The 24,073-nt window shown below is 39.3% G+C and overlaps 1 protein-coding gene across 1 annotated transcript in view; it reads right to left on the bottom strand.

Moving 5' to 3' along the window:
• The window catches only part of dus4l (dihydrouridine synthase 4-like (S. cerevisiae)), a 76,602-nt gene that overhangs the window by 30,625 nt on the left and 21,904 nt on the right, over positions 1–24,073 (bottom strand). Inside the window, exons 6-7 of the mRNA XM_043713672.1 lie at positions 13,389–13,484; positions 8,830–8,930 (exon numbers count right to left, since the gene is read on the bottom strand). Coding sequence (XP_043569607.1) covers positions 8,830–8,930; positions 13,389–13,484 — 197 coding nt within the window. The remainder of the gene's footprint in view (positions 1–8,829; positions 8,931–13,388; positions 13,485–24,073) is intronic.

The raw sequence follows: 24,073 nt of genomic DNA, 5'->3' as shown, positions 1-24,073 counted from the left end.
TGATTTTTCCGATTAATATGTTACATATTTTGCAGCATAAAATATAGCAAGCTCCAATCAATGTATTTCACAAATGAATTCCAACATGTAAAACGTCCTCCCTTCCTTACTCCAGAGGAAACCAATTTGAATTAGAATCGACTTGCCAATGAATCAGCAACCTTTTCTCATGCAATATAAACAGTAGCTTCCTTTGATATTGACATTCTTACATCTAGCTCCATATGTGCAAACACTTTGATCTCTTTAAACTTAAGAACTACATTTAAATCCTTCTCGAAAACATTCAATGGTTTGGACTCAGTTGCTTTCTGTGGCAGACAATTTCATAGGCTCACCGTTCCTCATCTCAGTTCGAAATGGCCTACCCTGTATCCTTAAACTGTGACTCCTACTTCTCGGCTTCCTGGTGATCAGGAATGTCCTTCCTGCATTTACATTGTCTAATCTTTCCAAGTTGTACCTCCCAAAACATCACTTCTCAATTAACTGCATTAAATGGAACCTGTCATGTGTTTGCCATTTCATAGGGCAGCCTAGGTCCTCCTGAAGTCTGCTCTTACCTTCCTCACTATCTCTATGCTGTCAAGTTACATATCATCTGCAAATTTTGACTTTGCATTTCTTATTCTCAAGCCCATGTAATTTATATACAAGAAACTCAGTGGTCCTTGTACTGATCCCTTGGGGATCACACAGAACTGTTTTGTAATTACCAACAGCAGCTACCGAAAATTATTTAAACATTTAAGTAATAGCTGACAGTTGCTTTTTTGAGGCAGCAATGTTTATCAGTAATTCTTTGGAACAAACATTTTTAAAAAAGCAATTAAAGATTGCACTTTTGGAAATCTTGTAAACACAAGAAAATTGTACAGTCCAATTTTATTTATTATTCAATGGACATTAAGTTTTACATGCCCAACTTTTTTTCTTCATTCTACTGATTCCTTGATGAAGTGTCCATTCCTTAGGTGCAAACTTAGAAAGTGAGTCTGCAGGTTATTCAACTTAGGGGCATCATAGCTAAGCCCAATTCTGTCTTCACTCAATAATTTCCACACTGTAAGTAATCTAATCTAATCAATCCACAATCCAGCTACTTTCTAGCTGGGATCATTAGAATGACAATCCGGAGGAGGAGATCCTGGCAGAACTTCACATTCGTCACCCATGTGTGCAGAATTCAAATATAGTGTCCTCACTGGGGCACAGAATTAAACAAAAGATTAAAATTTAGATCCAGGTCTCTTCTGATCTGCCAAACTTAATATAAGCTGCTTTTATCAACTAATTGCTCATTAGTGGCTCCGGTCTCCACAGAATGTTTTCTCAAAATGTGACCAACCAAAAATGAATAATATTTTTCCTTTGCTTTGACCTTGGTTTAAAAAAAAAGTGATTCAAGTAGTCACTAGATTGGGCAAGGAAAAACAAGAATGACTGTGTTTTGGGGATGGAACTTATCTGCCAAAGTCAAATATGCACAAGATAATTCAAATTATATTTTGCACTGTGTATTTTTTTTAAATGTGATGTTAGCACATTCTATTACAAAACTAATTTGGTCTAACTTATAATATTAAAAATATTACTTTGAATATATATATTAAAGTAGTTTCCAACTTTAGCAACATAAGCATACTTCATCAAATAAATACTCCTGGCAGGTGGACAGAGCAATGCAGAAAGCAAACTGACCCAAGATAACAGCAATTATTAAGGGCAATTTGGAATTTTTGTTATCCCATGAAGTCAGCATGAATCTTATGTTGAAACATTATCAAAAACAAACAAAAGAAAAAATGTATAATCTTAAATATCGATGTTGTCATAACAACAAAGAATGTGCCAGAACAAGATGCTACTTTCAGAATGCGTGTGAATAAAGTCCAAGAATAAACAAGTCAGTATTTTGACCGAAACAGTGACTCCAGTATCAAATTTTTGATTCAAAATGAAGACCACACCAACTGATGCACAATTAATGCACTCAAATTGAAAGAAGAATAATCTACATACTGTTTAGATATACACAGTTAATTGCTTCATTGTCCTGCTCCTGAAACTTGGAGCATTAATTAAGAGCGAAAATAAATATTCTTTAAAATGTTCAATATCTGTGCAAGATAAAACAAGATCAAGCTTCTAAAATGGAAAGCCCATACTGTTTCCACTCAATATCCACGTATCTACACTTTCAGAAAGGGCCATCAGATGACAATCAGGAGTAGAAGTCTTTAAAATTTTATTTTCCTGAGTCTGGGAGCAATTGAACACAGGGCAAGGTAGGAGATTAAGAGATAATTGAGTTCGAGGAAAGGCATTTTGTTGGTAAAGTTAGAGGGTGCCCTCAATTCAAATTTGGCATGTCCAAAGTGGAAAAACATTACTTTTTTTTTAAAGATTATTCATTCACATGATGTGAGTATGAAATCCCTATTTTAATACAGCATTAATTACCCATCCCAACTTGTCCATTTACCAGCATTTTCCAACCTGTGTCCTGTGCCACTCTAAAGAAGAAGGCAGTTCATCATCTTCTCAAGGTCAATTGGGGATGGCAATAAATACAGGCCTTGCCAGCAGTGCCCATGTCCCATGAACAAATAAAAATGCTATTAAGCAGCATTTACTTGTTAATGGCAATTTCCATCATTTTCTGATGACAGGGTTGAAACTGGATGGACAGAACTTGTCCTGCTTCTTGTGAATACAGCACAACTAAGCAATGTGCCAATTTGTCAATATTGTAGCTTTGTGAACACTTTTACTTGAGGGACAGCTAGCATGTTTTCATTACTACAGCCAAAATATTGTTAGGACCCAATAAGTAACTTCTGCTCTATCCTGAGCATATGAACTAGTAGATTAATATACAGCATAGATCATCGTCTGGAGTAAAATTCAGCAACGATAGCTTATCCTGTAGATAACTAATCCAATAGTATAAACTATGTAAGACAGCAGCAGCTTATCAGTCTAATCACCGCCAGAATAGTAGAACCATTTATGGGTCAGGAACCAGTAAAGGTATGGGCTTTGCTGAAGTTCTTTCTTAGAACCAAGCAGTAACATCCTGCCACTGGGTTCCCACTGATGGTAGTGGAGTAAGTGTGTCCATTCTGCTAAAGGAAGGATTTCTAATTAAATATGCTACAGCCAGGGTAGTGGTGTATTTGAATGGCAGACAAATACATAATGATGTATTATTGCACACTTCAGGTCACTGTGAAAAGACACAAATGAATAATGGCCCCTTGCTGAGGCAGATGGACTCACACTAGAAACCAACTCCTTGAATGGGGAGACAAAAAATGTTGGCATGCATAGGGGGAAATGAAACATAAAATTAATATCAGTTTAACCATCTTGTGGCATCAAATAATTTAAAGTTCAAATACAGTTTATCAGTCTTAACTAAAATTCCTGATTAGGGTCATTTGAAAAACATAAGCATGCCAAATTTATGGCCAAATTGTATTATGTGAAAACTATTAGATAACCAAGACCCAGCACTGATATTTTCCTCTGTAGTAATAAAAGTGAGCCATTCAGTCCCTTCAGTCTGTTTTGTCATTTGATTAAATAATAGATGATCTGTATCTCCAATCTACCTGCCTGACTTGATTCCACATACCTTATATAAAATGCACTGTTTCAGACAGCTTACCCACCTTTAGGCCTATTGAGGCCTTAAATGATCAATGAACGGTTCAAATGCTTTGTTAGTCCTTTAGCCCTAACCACCCACAACTCGGCATGGCCCACACTGAGTGAGTAGTCGGGCAGCTTTTATTCAATCTGACACTAGGCAAGGGAAATGAAGGGACCCCCTTTGATTATCAGAAGTACCCTACATCCAAGGCCATATCCTACCTTTAACCACCATGACCCCCCATCCCAATGCCTGAACCTTGGTGCTACTGGCTAAACAGATCAACTGGTAGCCTCTAAGGTGGGACTTCCTCCCCATTTCAGCCTTAGAAAACCACCACACTTTGGGCACAAGTCAGCTTTATGATCAGTGGACTCACAACTAACTTTTTAAATTGGTGTGGTGCGGACAGGGCAAATACAGTGCCCCAGGACTTATCCATCAGTTTTTCCTTTCTTTACTTCTATTACTGCCATGATTGTGAATCAAAGTATTTGTATAAAATCAGCAAAGTTACCTCAAAATTTAAACATTCAATGTAATCAGTGCATGTAGTACAGGGTAAAGTCCATACTAAAAACAGAACACAAGTTAAAACACAAAAAAATGATGACCAAGCTGAAGTTGCGTAAACGTTGCTTGAGGCTTCGCAAGGAATGTAGGTAGCGGCGCATGGCTGCAAGCGTGGAGTGGAGGATCTGAAGGGAGGTCTGTTGCTGGAGGGCAGGGAATGTAGGTATCGGTGCATTCCTGAAGAAGGGCACATGCCCGAAACGTCGATTCTCCTGCTCCTTGGATGCTGCCTGACCTGCTGCGCTGTTCCAGCAACACATTTCCAGCACTAAACATTGCTTGAACCAAGTTTAGCAAATTTAGCAATTTTCATAAATTCCAGGTATAAAGGGGACAACTCAAATTCATCATATCACTCAAAAACAACTTGCAACTATGCCAAGAAATAATTGATCAGAAATGTGCAGGTTTTCTGTACCATCTTGTATTTGTTCTGAATTGCAAACAATAATATAATATTGATAAAAATAATTGAAGTGAAATTTCTTTACTATTGCAGAAAAATTGAGATGATGAGAATTTAGCTCTTTAAAAAAGCTGAAAAGGTACCAATAATGTAGAAATTAGAATGTCTAAAAATTGTAATATAGAATAGGATTACAAAATTACCAACAAGCATTGCTCACAAAGTTAATTAAAATTTTCAATATGTTGTACAGACAGAGAACGTCATCGATAAGAATAAAGACAAAATTTGAGTGTTGCTGAAAGTTTTTTGTCTTGTACTCATCAGGACAATTCACAAACATAACAATGCAAGGGGAAAACCAACATCTATACTGCATGAGAAGAGAGTACTGATTGGTTGCCAGTGGAATTTTATCGGTAGAGGCATTGCCACAGAGAATCCATGTCGATGCAACTCCTGCAACCTTTTGAAGTAATTTTTAGTCAACCTGTTAGGACATACACATCTGTGACACATAGGATGTGTACTGAGACATTCTGGCCCAGAGGCAGTAGAGACACTATCACTCTCTTGCTTTATTCTGTGTACTTAATTGCAGGATAAATTAGCAACTGAGATATCCTTAAATGCACCAAAACTACCATTACTGCAGTAGTCAGTAAAATCAGTGATGCTGGTTAAGCCCTGACATTTACAAAGATGATTTAAAGCCACCATAAGCATTTTATGTAGCAAACTGGAATGGAAAGCAACTCAGTATAAACAGGAAGAGATATGAAAGCCAATAACATTATATAATTCAATCAATTGTAAAACATATCTCACAGATGACTGCAGGAGTTGGACAACAGCAATGTCAAACATTCTGAGAATCATGATATTGATCTGAAGTAGCATGAGCTGAAAAGGAAATAGCAACTTGTCCAAAGTGCATGAGACGTCAGCTTTCACAGAAACCTTGACATTGAATACTATCAGCAGAACAGAAAAAATTAAAATATACTAATTTAAGTCCAGCAAGTTTATGTAGGTCTGATGCTTGAGGTGCAAGACCCATCCTGACCCCAACCAAAAATATTAATGATGTCCAAATATGTAAAAAAAAATCAGATCTGGAAATATAAAATTATTTTTATAAAGTTCAGTGGTCAATTTGAAAGGGTGCAGAAAAGATTTGCAAGGATGTTATTGGGGTTGGAGGATCTGAGCTAGGAGGAAGAGGATGAATAAACTGGGGCTATTTTCCATGGAATGTCTCAGGTTGAGTGGTGACCTTTCAGAGGTTTATAATATCATGAGGAGCATGAACAAGGTGAACAGCCAAGGTCATTTTCCCAGGGTAGAGAAGTACAAAATTAAAGGGAAAAATTTTTGCAGTATTTAAAAGGGAAAGATTAGAAAAAGTGACTGGTTCTTGAGTGAGAGAGTCTGGGAACTTAATGATGAAAAAAATAGGAAAATGCCAATTAATAGATTAGGTGTTTTGCATCTGTCTTCACTGTAGAAGATACATACAACATCGCAGAAATAATTCTGAATTGGGAGATGAAAGGAACTTAATTACATTAATCAGGAAAAGGGTACTGAGAAAATTATTAGAACTGAGTGGTCAAGCTCCCAGGTCTGAATGGACTTCTTTATAGGATTTTAAAAGAAGAGGCTGCTGAAATAATAAATACATTGGTTCTAATTTTCCAACATTTTCTAGGTTCTAGCCTACTCTTTCTAAGGTGAAAGTTTGTACAAAGGTTTTCATTTTGCACGTTCTTTTCTCCTGCAGAAGACAAATCCCTGCATGTCAATATATGCAGCTATGAGCAATATTCAGATTCTATACTGCCAAGTAACTATTTATATTGAACGGATTTGTCTTGGAATGTAGTTTTAAGTGGACAATTCTGTTCCCAAAATTGGTAGAAAAGGGAGTGGTTATATTATTTGTGTGGATCTTCAGAAGCCATTACCTAATGTTCCACACATTTAAACACTATATTTTCACATCAGTAGGAAATTGGTTAGTAGTGAGGAGATGAAGTATAGTGATATGCGCTTTATTTGGCAGTATATGTCTCACAGGGACCTAGGTCCTAATGTGTCAGCTTTTTAATTGAAGGAATAGAGAATGATTTGTTGAAGTTTCCTGACAACACCAAGTCATAGGGCCTAGTAAGTAATGAAAAGCAGACAGTTCCAACAGGATACTGTTCCCACTTACACTACTGGAAATGTGTTGCTGGAAAAGCGCAGCAGTCAGGCAGCATCCAGGGAACAGGAGAATCGACGTTTCGGGCATAAGCCCTTCTTCAGGAAAGCCCTTCTTCCTCTCTCACCTTTCAGGCTTATGCCCGAAACGTCGATTCTCCTGTTCCGTGGATGCTGCCTGACCTGCTGCGCTTTTCCAGCAACACATTTCCAGCTCTGATCTCCAGCATCTGCAGACCTCACTTTCTCCACTTACTCTACTCACCAGGCTATCTAACCTGATAGCAAGCACAATGGTGGTTGGAGAAGCTCAGTATAGGGAAGTACAAGATCATCCACTTTAAACCTTCCTTTTCATGTACCGATCCAGATGCCTTTTAATTGCTGTAATTGTAACAGCCTCCACCAGTTCTCTGGCAGTTCATTCCAAACATGCACCATCCTCTGCATAAAAAATTGCCATAGGTCTCTTTTATGTCTTTCCTCTCTCACCTTAAACTTTTGCCCTTTATTTTTTGGACTCTGCTACCCTGGGAAAAAGACCTTGGCCTTTAACACTATCCATACTCCACATGATATTATAAACCTCTGAAAGATCACCCCTCAACCTCAGACATTCCAAGGAAAATAACCCCAGACTATTCAGCCTCTCCCTATAACTTAAATCCTCCAAATCCAATAACATCCTTGCAAATCTTTTCTGCAACCTTTCAAATTGAGCTGCTGCGCTTTTCCAGCAACACATTTCCAGCTCATGCAACTTTATAGTTTACTAATCACTGGCACTGCTACGCCAAGCAGAAGGAAAACACTGCTTTGGGGTTAATTGTGACGATGCAAGTAGGAAAAATGCTAAAGTCCATTATAAAAGATTTAATAGCACAGCACTTAGAAAAGTGACAGGATTGGACAGAGTCAGCATGGATTTATGAGGGAAATTATGCTTGACAAATCTAGTAGATTTTTTTTGAGGATTTAACTGGTGGAGTTGATATGGGTGAGTCAGTGAATGTGGTTTAATTCGACTTTCAGCAGGCTTTCGATAAGGTCCCACATAAGAAATTTGCATGTAAAATTAAAGTGCATAGAATTGGGGATAGTTTACTGACACAGATAAAGAATTGTCTGGCTTGAGAGGCTAATTCAGAAGGCAGTTCAACAACATTCTGGCATCACATCAGGCACGGTTGGCAGATCTCCTTTGCTAAACCTAACGACCTTTATGGTCATAATTACTTTCAATTCCATATTTATTAATCAAATGAATTTAAATTCCACCAGCTACAATAATGAGATTTAAATCCACATCCCCCTGAGTATTATCCTTTGCCCCTGGATTACTGATAACACTGCTATTTCCCGTAATATACTTAATAACTGAGCATCCACAGTTTCCTTGATTGTACGAAACATTATAAAGGTCCGCAACTCTCTAAATGAAGACATTTCTCATTTCTGTCCTAAATGAATAAATAAAAACATCACATCCATACTCACTTCTGTATTCCTCCATATTTCCTGGAGTACGAAGGTTGTTGAGCATTCATGTACTCCACCAATCTCCCTATAATACCCTTGTGGTAATGGATTTTTCATAGTATTTTGAAAGCCAAGTACTCAAATCCTTGATGCGTAAGGTCACTTAATTGCAGATGGAACACCTGACTGAGGCAAGTAAATCCTTCTTGCACATATATTTCTTATTTGCAAGTTTTCTTTGTTTGAATATTTTTGGTTAGAGATTTGCTTTTAGTGTTGCTAGCTCAATGGTGGCTAAATCTTGAATTAGAAAACAAAAAATCGATCTGCTAGCAAAAGCAATCTCGATACATGAAAATTAATAGGAAAATAAACATATGTAGTTCCGAAACTCTATAAGACAGATAGTATCAAGCCAGATCTTAAAGGGAAAATCTAAAATATTTTGCTTCAGCACACCTTATAACTGCTTTCAAAATATCCTGAGGAAACGTGCATGTCTACTTACCAAAAAACAAGACAACCAACACTACAATTATAGTGAGAAATGCTCTATTCCAGTAGGTAGCAATTTTCTCCCACAAACGGAAATTGAAAACTTTTAACCATCTGAAACACAAATACAAATCACAATTTAAATTTAAGATCATAACCAAAAGAATGAGGAGACATTATTAAAAAGGTCTTTGATTGTTCATTGGAATTCACAGGACTGAAAGAAGTCATTTAATCTAAATGAACCACCTTCCACCATATCAGGACATCCACTGTTCCTTTTTCCTTCATGTGTTGACTTGGCTTTACCTTAAAGTCACCTATGTCATTCATACCAATCAGTCTGCGCACTAGCAAGTTCCAATTGTAACCAATTGCTGGGAAAAGAGTCCACTGAATTACATATAAGATTTATTGATGACAATCTCATATTTTTAACTACTAGTTCTGGATTCCTCAAAAAGGGAATTACTAGGTTGATTCTATCAAACTACTTCACAATTTTAAACGACCTTCACTGGGTTACCCTTCAACCTCACCTTTTCTGGAGAAGAGAGTCATTTTCTTTATTATTTATTGCAGGTTATTCAATTATGTCATCAGCTTTGCAAATTATTTTTGCACCTTCTCAAGAACCTTTACATTATTTTCATAATTTGTAGATTGGGGTCAGACTTGCCCAGTCTAAAGCGTGACTCAAGGGCATTAAGTGGGCTTTAAAAATAGTGTCGAAACTGGGTACTGCAGATGCTGGAGATTAGAGTCAAGATTAGAGTGGTGTTGGAAAAACACAGCAGTCAGGCAGCATCCGAGAAGCAGGAAAATCATCAGAAATGCTGCCTGATCTGCTGCGCTAGTGGTCAGAACATGAATCAGGGATTTCCTGTAAACAGCATAAAAATTGCATTGTCAAAATGGAAGTCATCAGATGCATTAGGATAAAACTGGATAAAATATTACACTATTGTATAATATTCAAAGATTTGTCTAGTTTGAAATTGGAGCTACTGTGTAAAATGTCCCCTCTGTTTATACTTTTTCCTCGAAAAACAGTTCAATCATGTGGCTATTTCAAAGTTTCTGAAGATACCGTTCAGAAGAATGGGTTTACATAATTGGTCAGGATATATAAATTTGTTTGAATGCCCTTAATAAATTCTGCGCAGTATGGGTTGTTTATACAGTTGGCCAGTCAGCTTGTTTACTTTTACACGATTAATGAGCTTTTCAATAGAATTTTAAAAAATGGCTATTCAAGTACATTTTGATTATTTTAACAGATTTGACACTGAATCACGTAAAGAGATCTCAGGATAGGTCATCAACAATTTGGTCAAAAAGGTAGGTTCTAAGGAGTGTAAAGGTCAAGAACAATGAGGTTTAATCTTGAAATCACAACAAAACCTTAGTGCAAAGACAGCTAAAGGCATAGGTGCCAACAGTGGTTGCATAAAAAGTCAAAGTAATTGGAAGCATGGATAAATCTTAATGGTTTGGAGGCTGGAGGAAGTTATAACTAAGGCGGAATTTAAAATGTACATAAAAATGTTAAATCAAGGCTTTGCTGGATCTTAAAACAACACAGATCAGGGATCACAGAGCTGATGAGTGAATTGACTAAATGAAAGTTAGGACATGGGCAGCAGAATTTTGGATCAGATTATGGGTTCATGGGGTAGAAGATGGGATGCCAGTCAGAAGAGCATTATAAATCAAATCTGGCTCAGGGTTTCGTAAGTAGCAGAGCAGCTACCTTGCTGCGATCTATTGGGAGTCATCCCTCGAGTCAACCTTTTGTGTGGTTAGCACTGCTGCCTCACAGCGCCAGAGACCCGGATTCAATTCCCACCTCAGGCGACTGACTGTGTGGAGTTTGCACATTCTCCCCGTGTCTGTGTGGGTTTTCTCCGGGTGCTCCGGTTTCCTCCCACGGTCCAAAAATGTGCAGGTTAGTTGAACTGGCCATGCTAAATTGCCCGTAGTGTTAGGTGCAGGGGTAAATCTAGGGGAACGGATTTGGGTGGGTGTGCTTTGGTAGGTCGGTGTGGACTTGTTGGGCCGAAGGGCCTGTTTCCACACTGTAAGTAATCTAATCAAATTGAGAGATAACAAAATCATTAATGACAGTTCAGTAGTAGGTGAGCTAAATAGGGTCAGGGTGGGGTAACATTATGAAGATCAAAGTCTTGGTGATGAAGCTGTTGACTGGTTGCTTGTTTACATACAGCAAATACAGCAACAAGGTTGCAAACAGCCTGGTTTAACCTGTTGCAAGATAGAGGGATAAAACTAATTGTTGTGGTTCTGTTCGCCGAGCTGGAAGTTTTTGTTGCAAACGTTTCGTCCCCTGGCTAGGCGACATCATCAGTGCTTGGGAGCCTCCTGCGAAGCGCTTCTTTGATGTTTCCTCCGGTGTTTATAGTGGTCTGTCCCTGCCGCTTCCGGTTGTCAGTTTCAGCTGTCCGCTGTAGTGGTTGGTATATTGGGTCCAGGTCGATGTGTTTGTTGATGGAGTTTGTGGATGAATGCCATGCCTCTAGGAATTCCCTAGCTGTTCTCTGTCTGGCTTGCCCTACGATAGTAGTGTTGTCCCAGTCGAATTAAATGCCTAAAACTAGGGGGCATGCATTCAAGGTGAGAGGGGGAAAGCTCAAAGGAGATAGAATCATAAAATCCTTAACAGTGTGCAAACAGGCCATTTGGCCCAACAAGTCCAATCTGACCCTCCAAAGAGTAACCCACCCAGACCCTATTATTCTACATTTACCTCAGACTAATGCACCTAACTTACACATCCCTGAACACAATGGGCAATTTAGTACGGCTAATTGCCCTAACCTGCACATCTTTGGATTGTAGGAGGAAACCAGAGCACCCAGAGGAAAGTCACGCAGACACGGGGAGAATGTGCAAACTCCAGTCAGACAGTCACCCGAGGCTGGAATCAAACCCAGATCCTTGGTGCTGTGAGGCAGCAGTGCTAACCACTGAGCCAGAGAGTGGTAGGAGTCTGGAATGCACTGTTAGAGGTGGTGGTGGAGGCAGATAGGGCATTTAAGAAACTTTTACATCGGCACATGAATATGCAAGGAATGGAGGGATATGGACCAAGGGCAGGGAGATGCTCCTGATGTATGGTAGTGTGGCTAGTCCTTTTGGTTAACTAATGGCTACAGAATGGCACATTTAGCTGTTGTTAAAGACAACGGTTTTAGTCCACCCAAAATTTTGTAAGAGGAATTTTCTACTCATCAAGAAGTGTCAAGATTGTGAAGTTAGTAAGGGGTTACTATTTAAGAGCTAATATTTCATCATCTGTACCTGGCTTACTGATCAGTCTGATATCATCTGAGGTAGAATCAAGACTCCATGACAATAGATAACATGTCTGTACAACAGACAACTATCTTTGGAGGGCAGATTTTACATGGAAAGGCAGTAATAAAAGAAAAATAAAACTAATTTGATGAGTTTGCTGGAAACTAAATTCACAGCTGAAAACTGTTACAATTATGAGATTAAAGGATTCTTATGTTTTTGGACTGTCTCTAATTTAGGGTGAAATGAAGGGGACCACATGACCATTTCAAGTCTGTCTGCCAACAGGTCTGGAGAGGGGCAATTAAAGTTACATGAAGACCCAGATTGTTTGCAGGGATGATGATGTACAATGCTCACATATGAATATAATGGCAGCATCATTTGAGTTTTACACTGGTTAAAATAGTAGCCTCCAACATCCGAGCCAGGTTGAGAATGAGAGGTTGTAAACAACAATGTTTTTTGCTCTCTATTTACTTTCAAGACAGTTGAGATTTCAAGAATAGTTAAGCAGTATTTCTTTCTGGATACAAAATCCATGTGATTCATGGTACCATTGGGATAGGCTTTGAATGGAGAAAGGTTTCTAATAAATCCCCAGAACTCTCAGACAGAGGCTGTCTGCCAGAACCTTGGAGATAGAGAGCAACTAGAGCTGGAAATTCTCGGTGGTTCACTGCAAAGGAATGCATTTGGGAGCTTACATTTGGATTAAAAAGACCAAATTCATAAGGAGTTAAACAGAGGCTAGAAGATTTATTTAGCTTGTGCTGGAGAGATAATCTCCCAGAAAACTCTCATTGAGAAGGTAAGTTCAGTGGTTATAATTTGCCTGATTAAGAAAAGGATTGAAGCAAACCTCAGGAGAGAAGAATCACTTTACACTTACTCTGGAAGAATGTGAATTGCATATTTCTGAAGTGGATTCTTTCCAGTTATGATAACTGTAGAAGTGGAATGCTCTGTTCTGCAGTTTAGACGTTAACTTGCCTCCATAAAGAATTTAGTCAATAGGGCCTGTAGTCTGTTTGTCACAGTAGAAGACATAAAATATGAATTCTTGTTGATTCATTCTTTCAGCTCTTAATTAGAAGTGTTTTTAAAAACTTTTTGGTCTCTATTTTGTAATATATTTATATGCCACAGGTCTACTAATGTCAACACCATGTACTTGTGTGAATTCCGATAATTCTGAACTAGAGAACAAATCACATCATAACATCATAAATCAATCTTGTTCGGCAAACCTACCTTCGAGGGGAGATGAACGGTAGACATAGGAACAAAATGAAACCTATTTCTGCATACAAGAAAGATGCAACAGCAACCCACTGCAATGTCATTTTACTTGATGACACCTACCAGGAGAAACCACAATAGCACAATATATATTAGAATCAATTCTTCATTTAAAATATGACTTAGTAATTTATCAACAATACATATTTCCATTTTATTTCCAAGTTATTTATTGGATGACACTTTTAAACAATTGATGAGGACATTCAGTAGAGTGCATACCTCTGCCATGCTGTGTTATTATATTGACATAGCTATTCCTTGAGATTTTTTCCTGCCTGGTTAATGCTCTGTAATGAAAATCTAAAATAACTGAGAGCTTTCATCACAGAGGCTTCACAACAATCTACATCCAACAAGCTGCTCTGAAAGCTGTCTTCACATTTTGACATCTCTAACAAATTCGCATCAAAGCGGCTGAGACAATCCAAAACGTTCTAAAATGATCAACATTCTATAAAGTGTCAATTGTTTCTTTCTCCCAATGTTAATGAGTTCTTTTTAAAAAAAATCAGGATCTCAATCTTCACCAAAAACTAATCAAATCTTCCTTGGTCTGTGCCCTATATGTATACCAAGTTTCATTGATTTTGCGTATATTTCTTACAAAACGCTGAGGACAAAAATATTGCTTTCCCCCATTCTTAGAAAGTTTGTAGAGGTATTAAGGCTAAAATCCAGTGCAAAAGATTAGATGTAATTACTTAAGACATTTGTCACAGAAACGAGCCATTAGCTTCATTAGATGGAGATCTTCAAATGTTTAAAATGGCCTTTATTGCTTGATGAAGCAAGGGACTGCAGACAAGCTTTTATGCTCCACTTGATCCTCTATCCATTTTTCCTCACCTCAGGACAACAATCTAACACCCTTTTCCACTTTCCCTCCGATATTTTTAAAATCATGCTGTTTATATAAGTTATACCATACTGCTGGAGCAGAGTAAGAAATACTATCACAGCACCACAAGGGCCCTTTCTTCTCTCTCACATACTTGCTCTGCTTCTTTTAAGTGCAGGTATATCTTTTACTTCAACCCTTGACCATGGTAGTAAATTTGACATTATTACACTGTTTCTTCTAAATTCCGTCTTAGATTTCTTGGTGACTATCTTTTATTGATAGTCCCTAGTCATGCTCTTTCCTATCAATACATTTGGGTGGCATGATTGCTCAGTGGTCAGTACTGCTGCCTCACAGCACCAGGGACCTGGGTTCAATTCCAGCCTCAGGCAACTGTCTGTGTGGAGTTTGCATTCTCCCAGTGTCTGCATGGGTTTCCTCTGGGTGCTCTGGTTTCCTCCCACAGTACAAAGATGTGGAGGCCAGGTGAATTGGACATGCTAAATTGCCCATAGTGTTAGGTGCATTAGTCAGGAGTAAATGTTGGGAAATGGGTCTGGATGGGCTCGTTGGACCAAACACCGACTCTTCAGAGGGTCGGTGTGGGCTTTTGGACCAAATGGCCTGTTTCCACACTTTAGGGAATCTAATATATACCTATGTATGATGCTGAGCAGTATGTGAGCTCATGAAATAAACATGAATATTGTGTCTCAATGAGGTATTGCAGTTTGAGACCCAATCAGCAAATTAATTTGCTTCTAACAACAGTAACAATTCAAACTGAAAATGCTAGTAGTAGCAGAGATGAACTTGAGACAATTTTGCACATAATCTGTGGACCAAAATCAGTTATGTACTAACCTAGTGCAGCTGAGCCCATGGGTTGGCAGCACAGCTTATGACCTCTGATTTTCTTTTCGACCTGCTAATATTTTCCTGAAGCTATATTAAATAAGTTCCTTCTAACCAAGAGAAATCGTTTCATTACCAGGGGTCAAGAACCATCCAGAGATTATCCAAGTCTACAGCTTAAAATCCAATATAATGCCTTGAACAATCCAGCAGAATACAAAAGATTTATTCAAACACTTTTCAATTAACCAAAAATGTTAAAATGTAAATGTAAAAATTAATGTAAAAATGTTGAGAATAAAAAAAGATATTTGCCAGGGCAACACAGTAGAAGGCAGAAAGCCATGTGGCAAAATAAACAGGTCCTTTTGACACTTTAAAATAACAAAGATTCTAAAAGAAAGTCCTTTCCCCCCCCCAAGTTTACAGTGAGTAAATCTGGAATCACTATCAAAGTTTGGATTCTCTAAACAGAACAATCCTATTTTAATTTTTTGAAGCAGATTTCTATCACTCTCAAAGCATCAAATTGGTCCAATAAAAGTCATGACCAATGTTCTTTAAGATGGCGCACTATCCCCCACCACCAAACTGCAACTTTTCACACTACTGTCCTTAGCTCAGTTGGCTGAAGTTACCATGAAGAATTCTCCTTCTCAACCTCTCCCCTTGCTTGAGACATGGTGACCCTCAGATTAAACCATCACCAGTTGTCTATCTCTAATGAGACAGCAGCTCTATGGTCTGGTAAGACTATCGTGATTTCACCTTCATGTCTAATGTTTCCCTGTTGCAAGCTCAGTAGAACTGCCTTCATTATGTTGGACTATTTTTGACCTTTTCAATAGTTAGAAAAGCATTTCAACCAATGGCTTTTGTCGTCACATCCTTACACTGACTTCAGGTACTCCTTAGAGATTAAATCTTGGCTCTCTCATAAACCTCAAACAGAAGTAACTTCTCAGCAAAATTATCTGCAGTCTTTGAGTCTGCTTTAATAAAATTTTGATGCATCCAGCAATACCTCCACATTAACAGATAGATTGTCCAACATTCTGCTATTGGAATGATTGAAGCTACCATTTTTGTCTTTCACTATAAATTCTATCCCCCTCCTTTGACACTTTTTCAAGTTGAATCTAGTTGGCACATCTTCAACAATGTATTAAAGTCCTTAGTTGACCTATTTTCTCCAGCACAAGTGCCATCAGCCACACATCAGCCTCTTGTTCACATACTGACCTGGCTAGTCTTGATCTTTATAAATTTCAGCTCATTAAAACAGTTTCCCACATTCTTTTGCACAAGTTACCCTGCTTGTCCATCAACCCTGTGCACACAGATGCTCTCTGTTCTCCAGTGTGTTAAATTTAAAATTAATTCTCATCTATACATTACCAAAATGTCTTTGCTATTTCTGACTCCGTAACCTATCCCAGCAAAACAAATCCTCTTCAAAATTCTTAATTTCTCTGACCCCAAAATCTTATGCATCACAAGGTTGGCATTTCCTCCTTAATCTACACAATATTATTCTTTTGCTGAAGTGCAGATATGTGTTACTTAAAGATATTTTCCTAACCAACCTATTCAGAGATATTGTAATGTACATATGGATCGGTTGGCCAAACCCAGGCCTCATGGCTAAGAAATAGGGACACTACCATAGCACTTTAAGAGTTCTTGTGTGTTGTTTAAAGACTACAAAATCGAACAAAAGCAAGCACTGGCAATTAACTTTTGAGTAATTCAACTCATAAGTCCAGAGGCTTAAATCTTGTGGAAAGGTCAATCAAGATGATGAAAATATCTATACCTCAAGTAAGTTATTCCTGGAGAGATTTTATGATATAAAAATAACTGTTTACTTATTTGTGTTGATGTCCATTGAAGCAAACTAGAGCCATATAGATGTAAAACATGGAAAATGACTCTATGGTCCAATTTGATCATGCTGACTAGATATCCTAAATAAATCTAGTTCCACTTGCCAGCATTTGGTTCATATCCATCGAAACCTTCCTATTCATATATCTATCCAGATGCCTTTTAAACGTTGTAAATGTACCAGCCTCCACCACTTCCTCTGGCAGCTCATTCCATATGTGGACCATCCTCTGCGTGACAAACTTGCCCCTTCGGTCCCTTTTAAATCTTTCCCGTCTCACCCTAAACCTATGCTCTCTAGTTTTAGACTCCTCTACCCCAGGGAAAATACTTTGTCTATTTACCCTATCCATGCCCCTTATGCTTTTATAAACCTCAACAAGGTCACCCCTCAGTCTTCAATGCTCATATTTATGTGGAAAGGAAATTTATAGTGGAATTGCTCAGCAAGTCAGAAAAATCCTAAAGATCTTCAAGATGTTTACGAACAGTACATGTTGAAACTCCTATTTATTTCATCATTTCAATGCAATTGAAATCTTGTGCAATTTTGCCAAATTTGCATATTTTGATCAGGTGTGGCTAATCCAATTATTGGATTTATTCTTCTGGATAGCCTACAGCCATACTAGTCTGAAAACGCCAGATCTTGTCTGATCTTAGAAACTAAGCAGACTCGGGCCTTGGATATGAGAGCACCTTAGAATATGAAATGCAGTAGGATTAGGGTGTGCTGTGATGATAGGTCCCCACCCAGGTTCAAGTCCCACCTGCTCCAGTGGAGTATAATAACATCTCTAAACAGCTTGATTGGAAAGATACCGTAATCATTTTAAAAAATGATTGGTTAGGGCTGTGGTAGTGTTCCCAGCTCTGAACCATGGGCCTGGATCCAAGCTCCACCTTCTCCAGAAATATGTAATAACATCTCTAAAGAGGTTATTTTGTAAATATCTATTTGACCATTGAACGGGCTATGTGAAACCAGTTAGTGAGACGATTTCACATGGGGTGAGTTGGAAGATGTTACTATGTTTGAGACATTGCAGATCAGGAATGGATATACCAGGACTGAGCTAACAGGGAAACATTTCAGGCCTATACCAGTAGCAAATAGATCCCACCCCAATCCCAGTGGGACTGTCTATCCTTTCAAGTCTGGCAAGAGATACGATTTGGAGATGTCAATGTTGGACTGGGGTATACAAAGTTAAAAATCACACAACTCCAGGTTATATTCCAACAGGTTTAATTGGAAGGAGGGCCGCTCCTTCATCAGGTGGTTGTGGAGGACACAATTGTAAGGCACAGAATTTATAGCAAAAGTTTACAGTGTGATGTAACTGAAATTATACATTGAAAAATACCTTGATTATCTGTTGAGTCTTTCATCTGTCCAAATACCATGATTGTTTCACTTCTTTCATGTGTAAATAACTTTTTTTTAAAAAAGTTGCATTCTCAGGTTAACTGTAACAATTGGTGTTAGCTAGACAATATGTTGAAGGTGTTAGCCCCATGTTCTCTGTTTGTGCCATGATGTTTAGATTGATTCTAATCGAAAAAGTGAGATAACTGAGTTTTACATGAATGCATACAGTTTTTGAGCAAAGTACAATGTAACTCTGCAAGTACAAATTCACCCCACAGATGTATATGTGTATGTGTGCATGTGTGTTTGTCTGTCTGATTTGGGGGGGGTTGAGAGTGTGAGAGAGAGTGTATGTGTATTTGAGTGTAGAGTGTCTTAAGTGTGGGAGTGTGTATGTGAGTGTCTGTGTGTGTGTCTGTGTATATGTGTGTCCGTGTATAGGAGTGCCCGTGTGTGTCCATGTATCCGTGTGTATGTCCGTGTATCCGTGCCTGTGGTGCAATGGTGGTCACCTGTAGTGTGACATGAACCCAAGGTCCCGATTGGGACCCTTCCTATGGGTATGGAACTTAGCTATCAGCCCCTGCTCGGCCACTTTTCGCTGCTGCCTGTCCTGAAGTCCACCTTGGAGAATGGTCACCCGAAGGTCCAAGGTCGAATGTCCTGGACCGCTGAAGTGTTCCCCAACTGGGAGGGAACACTCTTGTCTGTTGATTGCCGTGCGTTGCCTATTCATCTGTTGCTATAGCCTTTGCTCGGTTTCCCCAATGTACCATGCCTCAGGGCATCCTGCAACGTCCACCATTGCACTATATACACACACACACCCTTACAGACACACATTCCCACACTCTCACATGCATCCTCTCAGAGACTTAGAGCACTCTACACTCACGCACACATATACACTCTCTCTCACAGACACACAACCCCCCCCCCCCCCCCCCCCAGAAACACACACATATACTTCGACACTCACATGCACCCCCTCACAGACTTAAGACACTCTACACGGACATGCACACACATATACACTCTCTCACACTCAACCCCTCAACCCAGACAGATAGACAGACAGACAGACACACGCAAAGACCCACATGCACACATATACATATACATTTGTGGGGTGAATTTGTACTTTGCTCAAAAACTGCATGAATTCATGTAAAACTCCTATCTCACTTTTCAGATTAGAATCAATCTAAACATCATGGCACAGAGAGAGAACACGGGGCTAACACCTTCAACATATTGTCTCGCTAACACCAATTGTTACAGTTAACCTGAGAATGCAACTTTTAAAAAAATAAGTTTTGAGATTTACACATGAAAGAAGTGAAACTATCATGGTATTCGGACAGATGAAATACTCAACAGACAATCAAAGGTATTTTTTAGTGTATAATTTCAGTTACATCACACTGTAAACTTTTGCTATAAATTCTGTGCCTTACAATTGTGTCCTCCACAACCACCTGATGAAGGAGCAGTGCTCTGAAAGCTAATGTGCTTCCAATTAAACATGTTGGACTATAACCTGGTGTGAGATTTTTAACTTTGGCAAGAGATGCACCATTGTTCTGCCATTCTCACATTCCGATCACGTAATCTGAACTATCAACATCTTTTCTCCATCAGCACCCTACACTCACTATCCCCAAAACTCCCCTCAAAACTATAGCATAAACACTGTCCCCTCCATACCTCACTTCAACTCTGAAGAGTAATCTAGATTCGAAATGTTAGCTTGCTCTCTCTCCATGGGTGCTGTCTGACAACACAGTGATCTCCAGCATTTGTTGTTTTCAGATAAATTTCCTCAGTTCATTCAATGGTAGTAGCCAATTAACAATACTGTAGATATTAGCAATGGAGCTACAAAAACGCAAACTTCCTCTTTATACCCAAACAGTAATGTTGGGATTTGAGACCTGATTCAGGCCACAATGTGCGAAATTCAGATTGACATAATAAAGATATTCTGAAAAACCATCATCCAATCGTGTTTGGTCTTCTCAAAGCATAGGAAGGTGTATTATGAACCAGTACAAAATATCAAATTGAAAATAGTACCAGTCAGTCGTTATTTTGATTGGGCTGTTTAAGGAATTTGAAAAGAGGAGATAAAGGGGAGGTTTGCTTCATCTGTGCTTGCGTAGGAAAGTGTGATGAGAAAAAGGGTTTGGATATGATTGAGGAGTGGGTTAGGGTGCCACAGAAGTAATAACGTCTTCAGACTGCTATAACGGTAATGGAGAGAAAGACATGCTTGCTGACAGAATCGAGCTGATAGAATGGCCAAAATTAACACGTTGAATCTGCAGGCTGGTGGACTAGAAGGTGAGGACGAGAAATACACTATTGCTTATATTTTATCATAGCTTTCCATCTAAAATGCAACTTATATTAGAGCTTAATCTTCACTTACACCAAGAGATTTCCCTACTTGTCACTGGTGAAAAAAGTACAGGACAGTAAAAGATAACGGAAAGAATACAAGTTATGATGATTGCAAATTCTACTCATTTTATTTCTAATTCTCAGGGCATTAGAAGTTTAGGATACTGGCAGAACAGATTGATTAACTTGGCTTGAAATCCAGCCCATCCTGATGGGATCATGTCCTATTCTGCCAGGATCTGCACAATTCAGCCTTGCAGCTTCTATTCAACTTGCAATGAAACAAAACTGGCTACAATTGGTAATTTCTTTCAGATACCAGAGGATCAAATACAAGAAAAGGAAAAACACCACTATTGTAGAGCAGAACATTTTGTTTTAAGAATGGCATTGGTCAAGGCATTAAATAACATTAGTTAGGAATAATATCAGTGCCAATTAATGTCTTTGGCAAAGAACAAATGCAGGTCCATGCATCAGGGATTTCAAGTTGAGGAAAGGTTAGAGAAATTGGATCTTTTAAAACTTTGGAAAAGACCTTGTAACTTCCATCAAGTTTACAAAATTGGCAAAATTTGACCCAAATTATTCACAGTGGCAAATGGCTGGATATTAGTAAGCACAATAAAAGAAAAAAACACATTGTGGAACAAACAGGGAAGTCGGTTACAACTTACAATAAAACTCAAATTTGTTATCAGGTAGTCCTATTGAAAGAGAAAAAAAATCTACTAAAGGATAATTTTCTAGTGAAAAGGATCAATACAATCTGGTAGGTATGAGACTGGTTGATGAAAAAACTAGAGTTTAACTAAAGCACAAGATAAACATCAGACATTAGAATTATCTGCTTTATTAATGCAGTGTATACATTTTCAACAGTATTTATTTAAGCATTGTACATGTATCAGCAGCATTTTTGGGACCCATACCAAAGGAAAGATGTACTGGCCCTAGAGCAGGTCCAGAGGAGGTTCATGAGAATGATCCCAGAAATTAAAGGCTTAAAATATGGGGAATGTTTGAGGACTGTGACTAGGCAAAAGTAGGTACTGCAGATGCTGGAGATTAGAGTCAAGATGAGAGTGGTGCTGGAAAAGCACAGCAGGTCAGGCAGCATGCGAGGAGCAGGAAAAAAATCGACATTTCAGGCAAAAGCCTTTCCTTGGAGTTTAGAAGGATGAGGGGGAACACTGAACAGCCTGGATAGTTGTTTCCTTTGGCAGGAGAGACGAAGACCTGAGTGCACAGCCTTAGAGAAGTCCTTTTAGAATGGAGAGGAGGAGGAACTTCTTTAGCCAGAGTGGTGGCCATGAAGACCAGATCATTGAATATATAGAAAACAGAGACAGGTAAGTTCTTAATCGGCAAGAGGATCAAAAGTTACAGGAAGAAAGTGGGAAAATGGGGTTGAAAAACCTGTCAGCCATGATTGAATGGCGGAGCAGACTCGACGGGCAGAATTTCTACTCCCATGTCTTATGTTTACGCTTTAAATGCGGTGTGGTAGGCGGAAGAGGACAGAAAACTTGGGCAGAGCAATTATTGTTCCAACTCATAGGCTAGGACTATATAGCCCAGGTAGGTTTTCCCCTAAAAAATATTTACTTTTAAAAATCAGCCCTTTTGTCTGCGGGCATACACCTCCAGTAAGGCAGCACTGGAGCTTCAAAGAGTACGTATAAAAATCCAGGAGAACTTCCGTGACTCTACAGCTAGGTTTACCATTCGGGCTCCCAAAAGTAAGTCGTTGCCAAATAAGGGCATCATTTGCACGGGAGGGGACAATGAAAGAGATTGCCCCAACTCCTCCCCGTCGCACTCACCCAAAAACAAAATCAACAATCAGGGAAGTGACAAGGGGGTTAAACAGATTTCATGGCTTCAGGGCCTCAGAGCCCGCCTGTGCTGTTCCGTGGGGTGTAACATAGGCGGCACCCACTCTCCCAGAACAAGTACGGCCCCGGCTCTGCGGAGGGAATCTGCAGCGGCCCCTCAGTAATAACAAAAATAAAATCACCAGGCACTCCCATAACTGAGTTACGGTCTCCAGCGCTCGACGAACAGGACTAAAACACCGAGCAGACAGAAACGCCGGATAGCCCCAACTTGCCTTTTTAAGCCTTTTCCAGCAATATCACGGCTACCAACCCCTCACCTTCCGAGCGGCACTGCGCCTGCGCACGACCCCAAATAACGTCTCGCCCGAACTGGCGTCAAAATTACGTCATCACGTAGAACACTCGCCGAGAGCCACCCTGATTCTAAAGTCTTGGATCAATCGACGGTGGGCTTTAACTGGGGATACATCTCAATTCCGCTATCACTGGGAAAAAAATGTCAAATTGAGAGTAAACGTGATTGTCGCAATAAAAAAAAGGCTGAAAATAGGATGAGCCCACTCTAATGTTTGTCAATTAAACCTTATAAAATCCATTCCTGCGGTGTTGACGTTGGTCTGTATCAGGAGAAAGTGAGGACTGCAGATGTTGGAGACCCACTCCTCCCCTGTTTATCTCTCAGCCCTCTTGGGACCCCCACATTCCTAATGAAGGACTTATGCCCAAAACATTGACTATTCCTTGGAGGCTGCCTAACATGTGCTTGTCCAGCGCCACAGTTTTTGACATTGATCTGTATCAATTGACCACTTGTTCTTCCGAAGGGGGTGTTGAAAGGCCATCTGCAATGATTGGAGAGACCAGCACATTAGTGCAAAAGACAAGGTTGAAGGATATAAATAATCTTCAGCTAGAAGTGTTGAGTAGCTGTCACATCTTTGGCCTTGTCCAGAGGCCTCCAGCATCACCGATGCCAGTCTTAATCCAATTTCATTCAACCCATGTGATATCAAGAAACTGAGTCAATGGATACTGCAAAGACGATGGAGCCTGACAACACTCCAGCAATAGTGCTGAAGACTTGCTACGCTGCTAAGCAAGATATTCCAGTGCAGTTACTTATCTATGCAACAATGTGGAAAATTGCCCAGATATGTCCTGTGTACAAAAGGAGAATAAAGTTGAAACTTTATTTCTGGAACAGCACAGCAGGTCAGGCAGCATCCAGGGAACAGGAGATTCGACGTTTCGGGCACAGGCCCTTCTTCAGGAATGAGCAGAGAGTGTTCAGCAGGAGAAGATAAAAGGTAGGGAGGAGGGACTTGGAGGAGGGGCGTTGGAAATGTGATAGGTGGAAAGAGGTCAAGGTGAGGGTGATAGGTCGGAGTAGGATGGAGGCGGAGAGGTCAAGAAGAAGACTACAGGTCAGGAAGGC

Source organism: Chiloscyllium plagiosum, chromosome 23 (assembly GCF_004010195.1).
Source record: "Chiloscyllium plagiosum isolate BGI_BamShark_2017 chromosome 23, ASM401019v2, whole genome shotgun sequence".
Classification (NCBI taxonomy): domain Eukaryota; kingdom Metazoa; phylum Chordata; class Chondrichthyes; order Orectolobiformes; family Hemiscylliidae; genus Chiloscyllium; species Chiloscyllium plagiosum.
The sequence above is the reverse complement of the archived record's forward strand: the minus strand, read 5'-3'. Positions and strand labels throughout refer to the sequence as shown.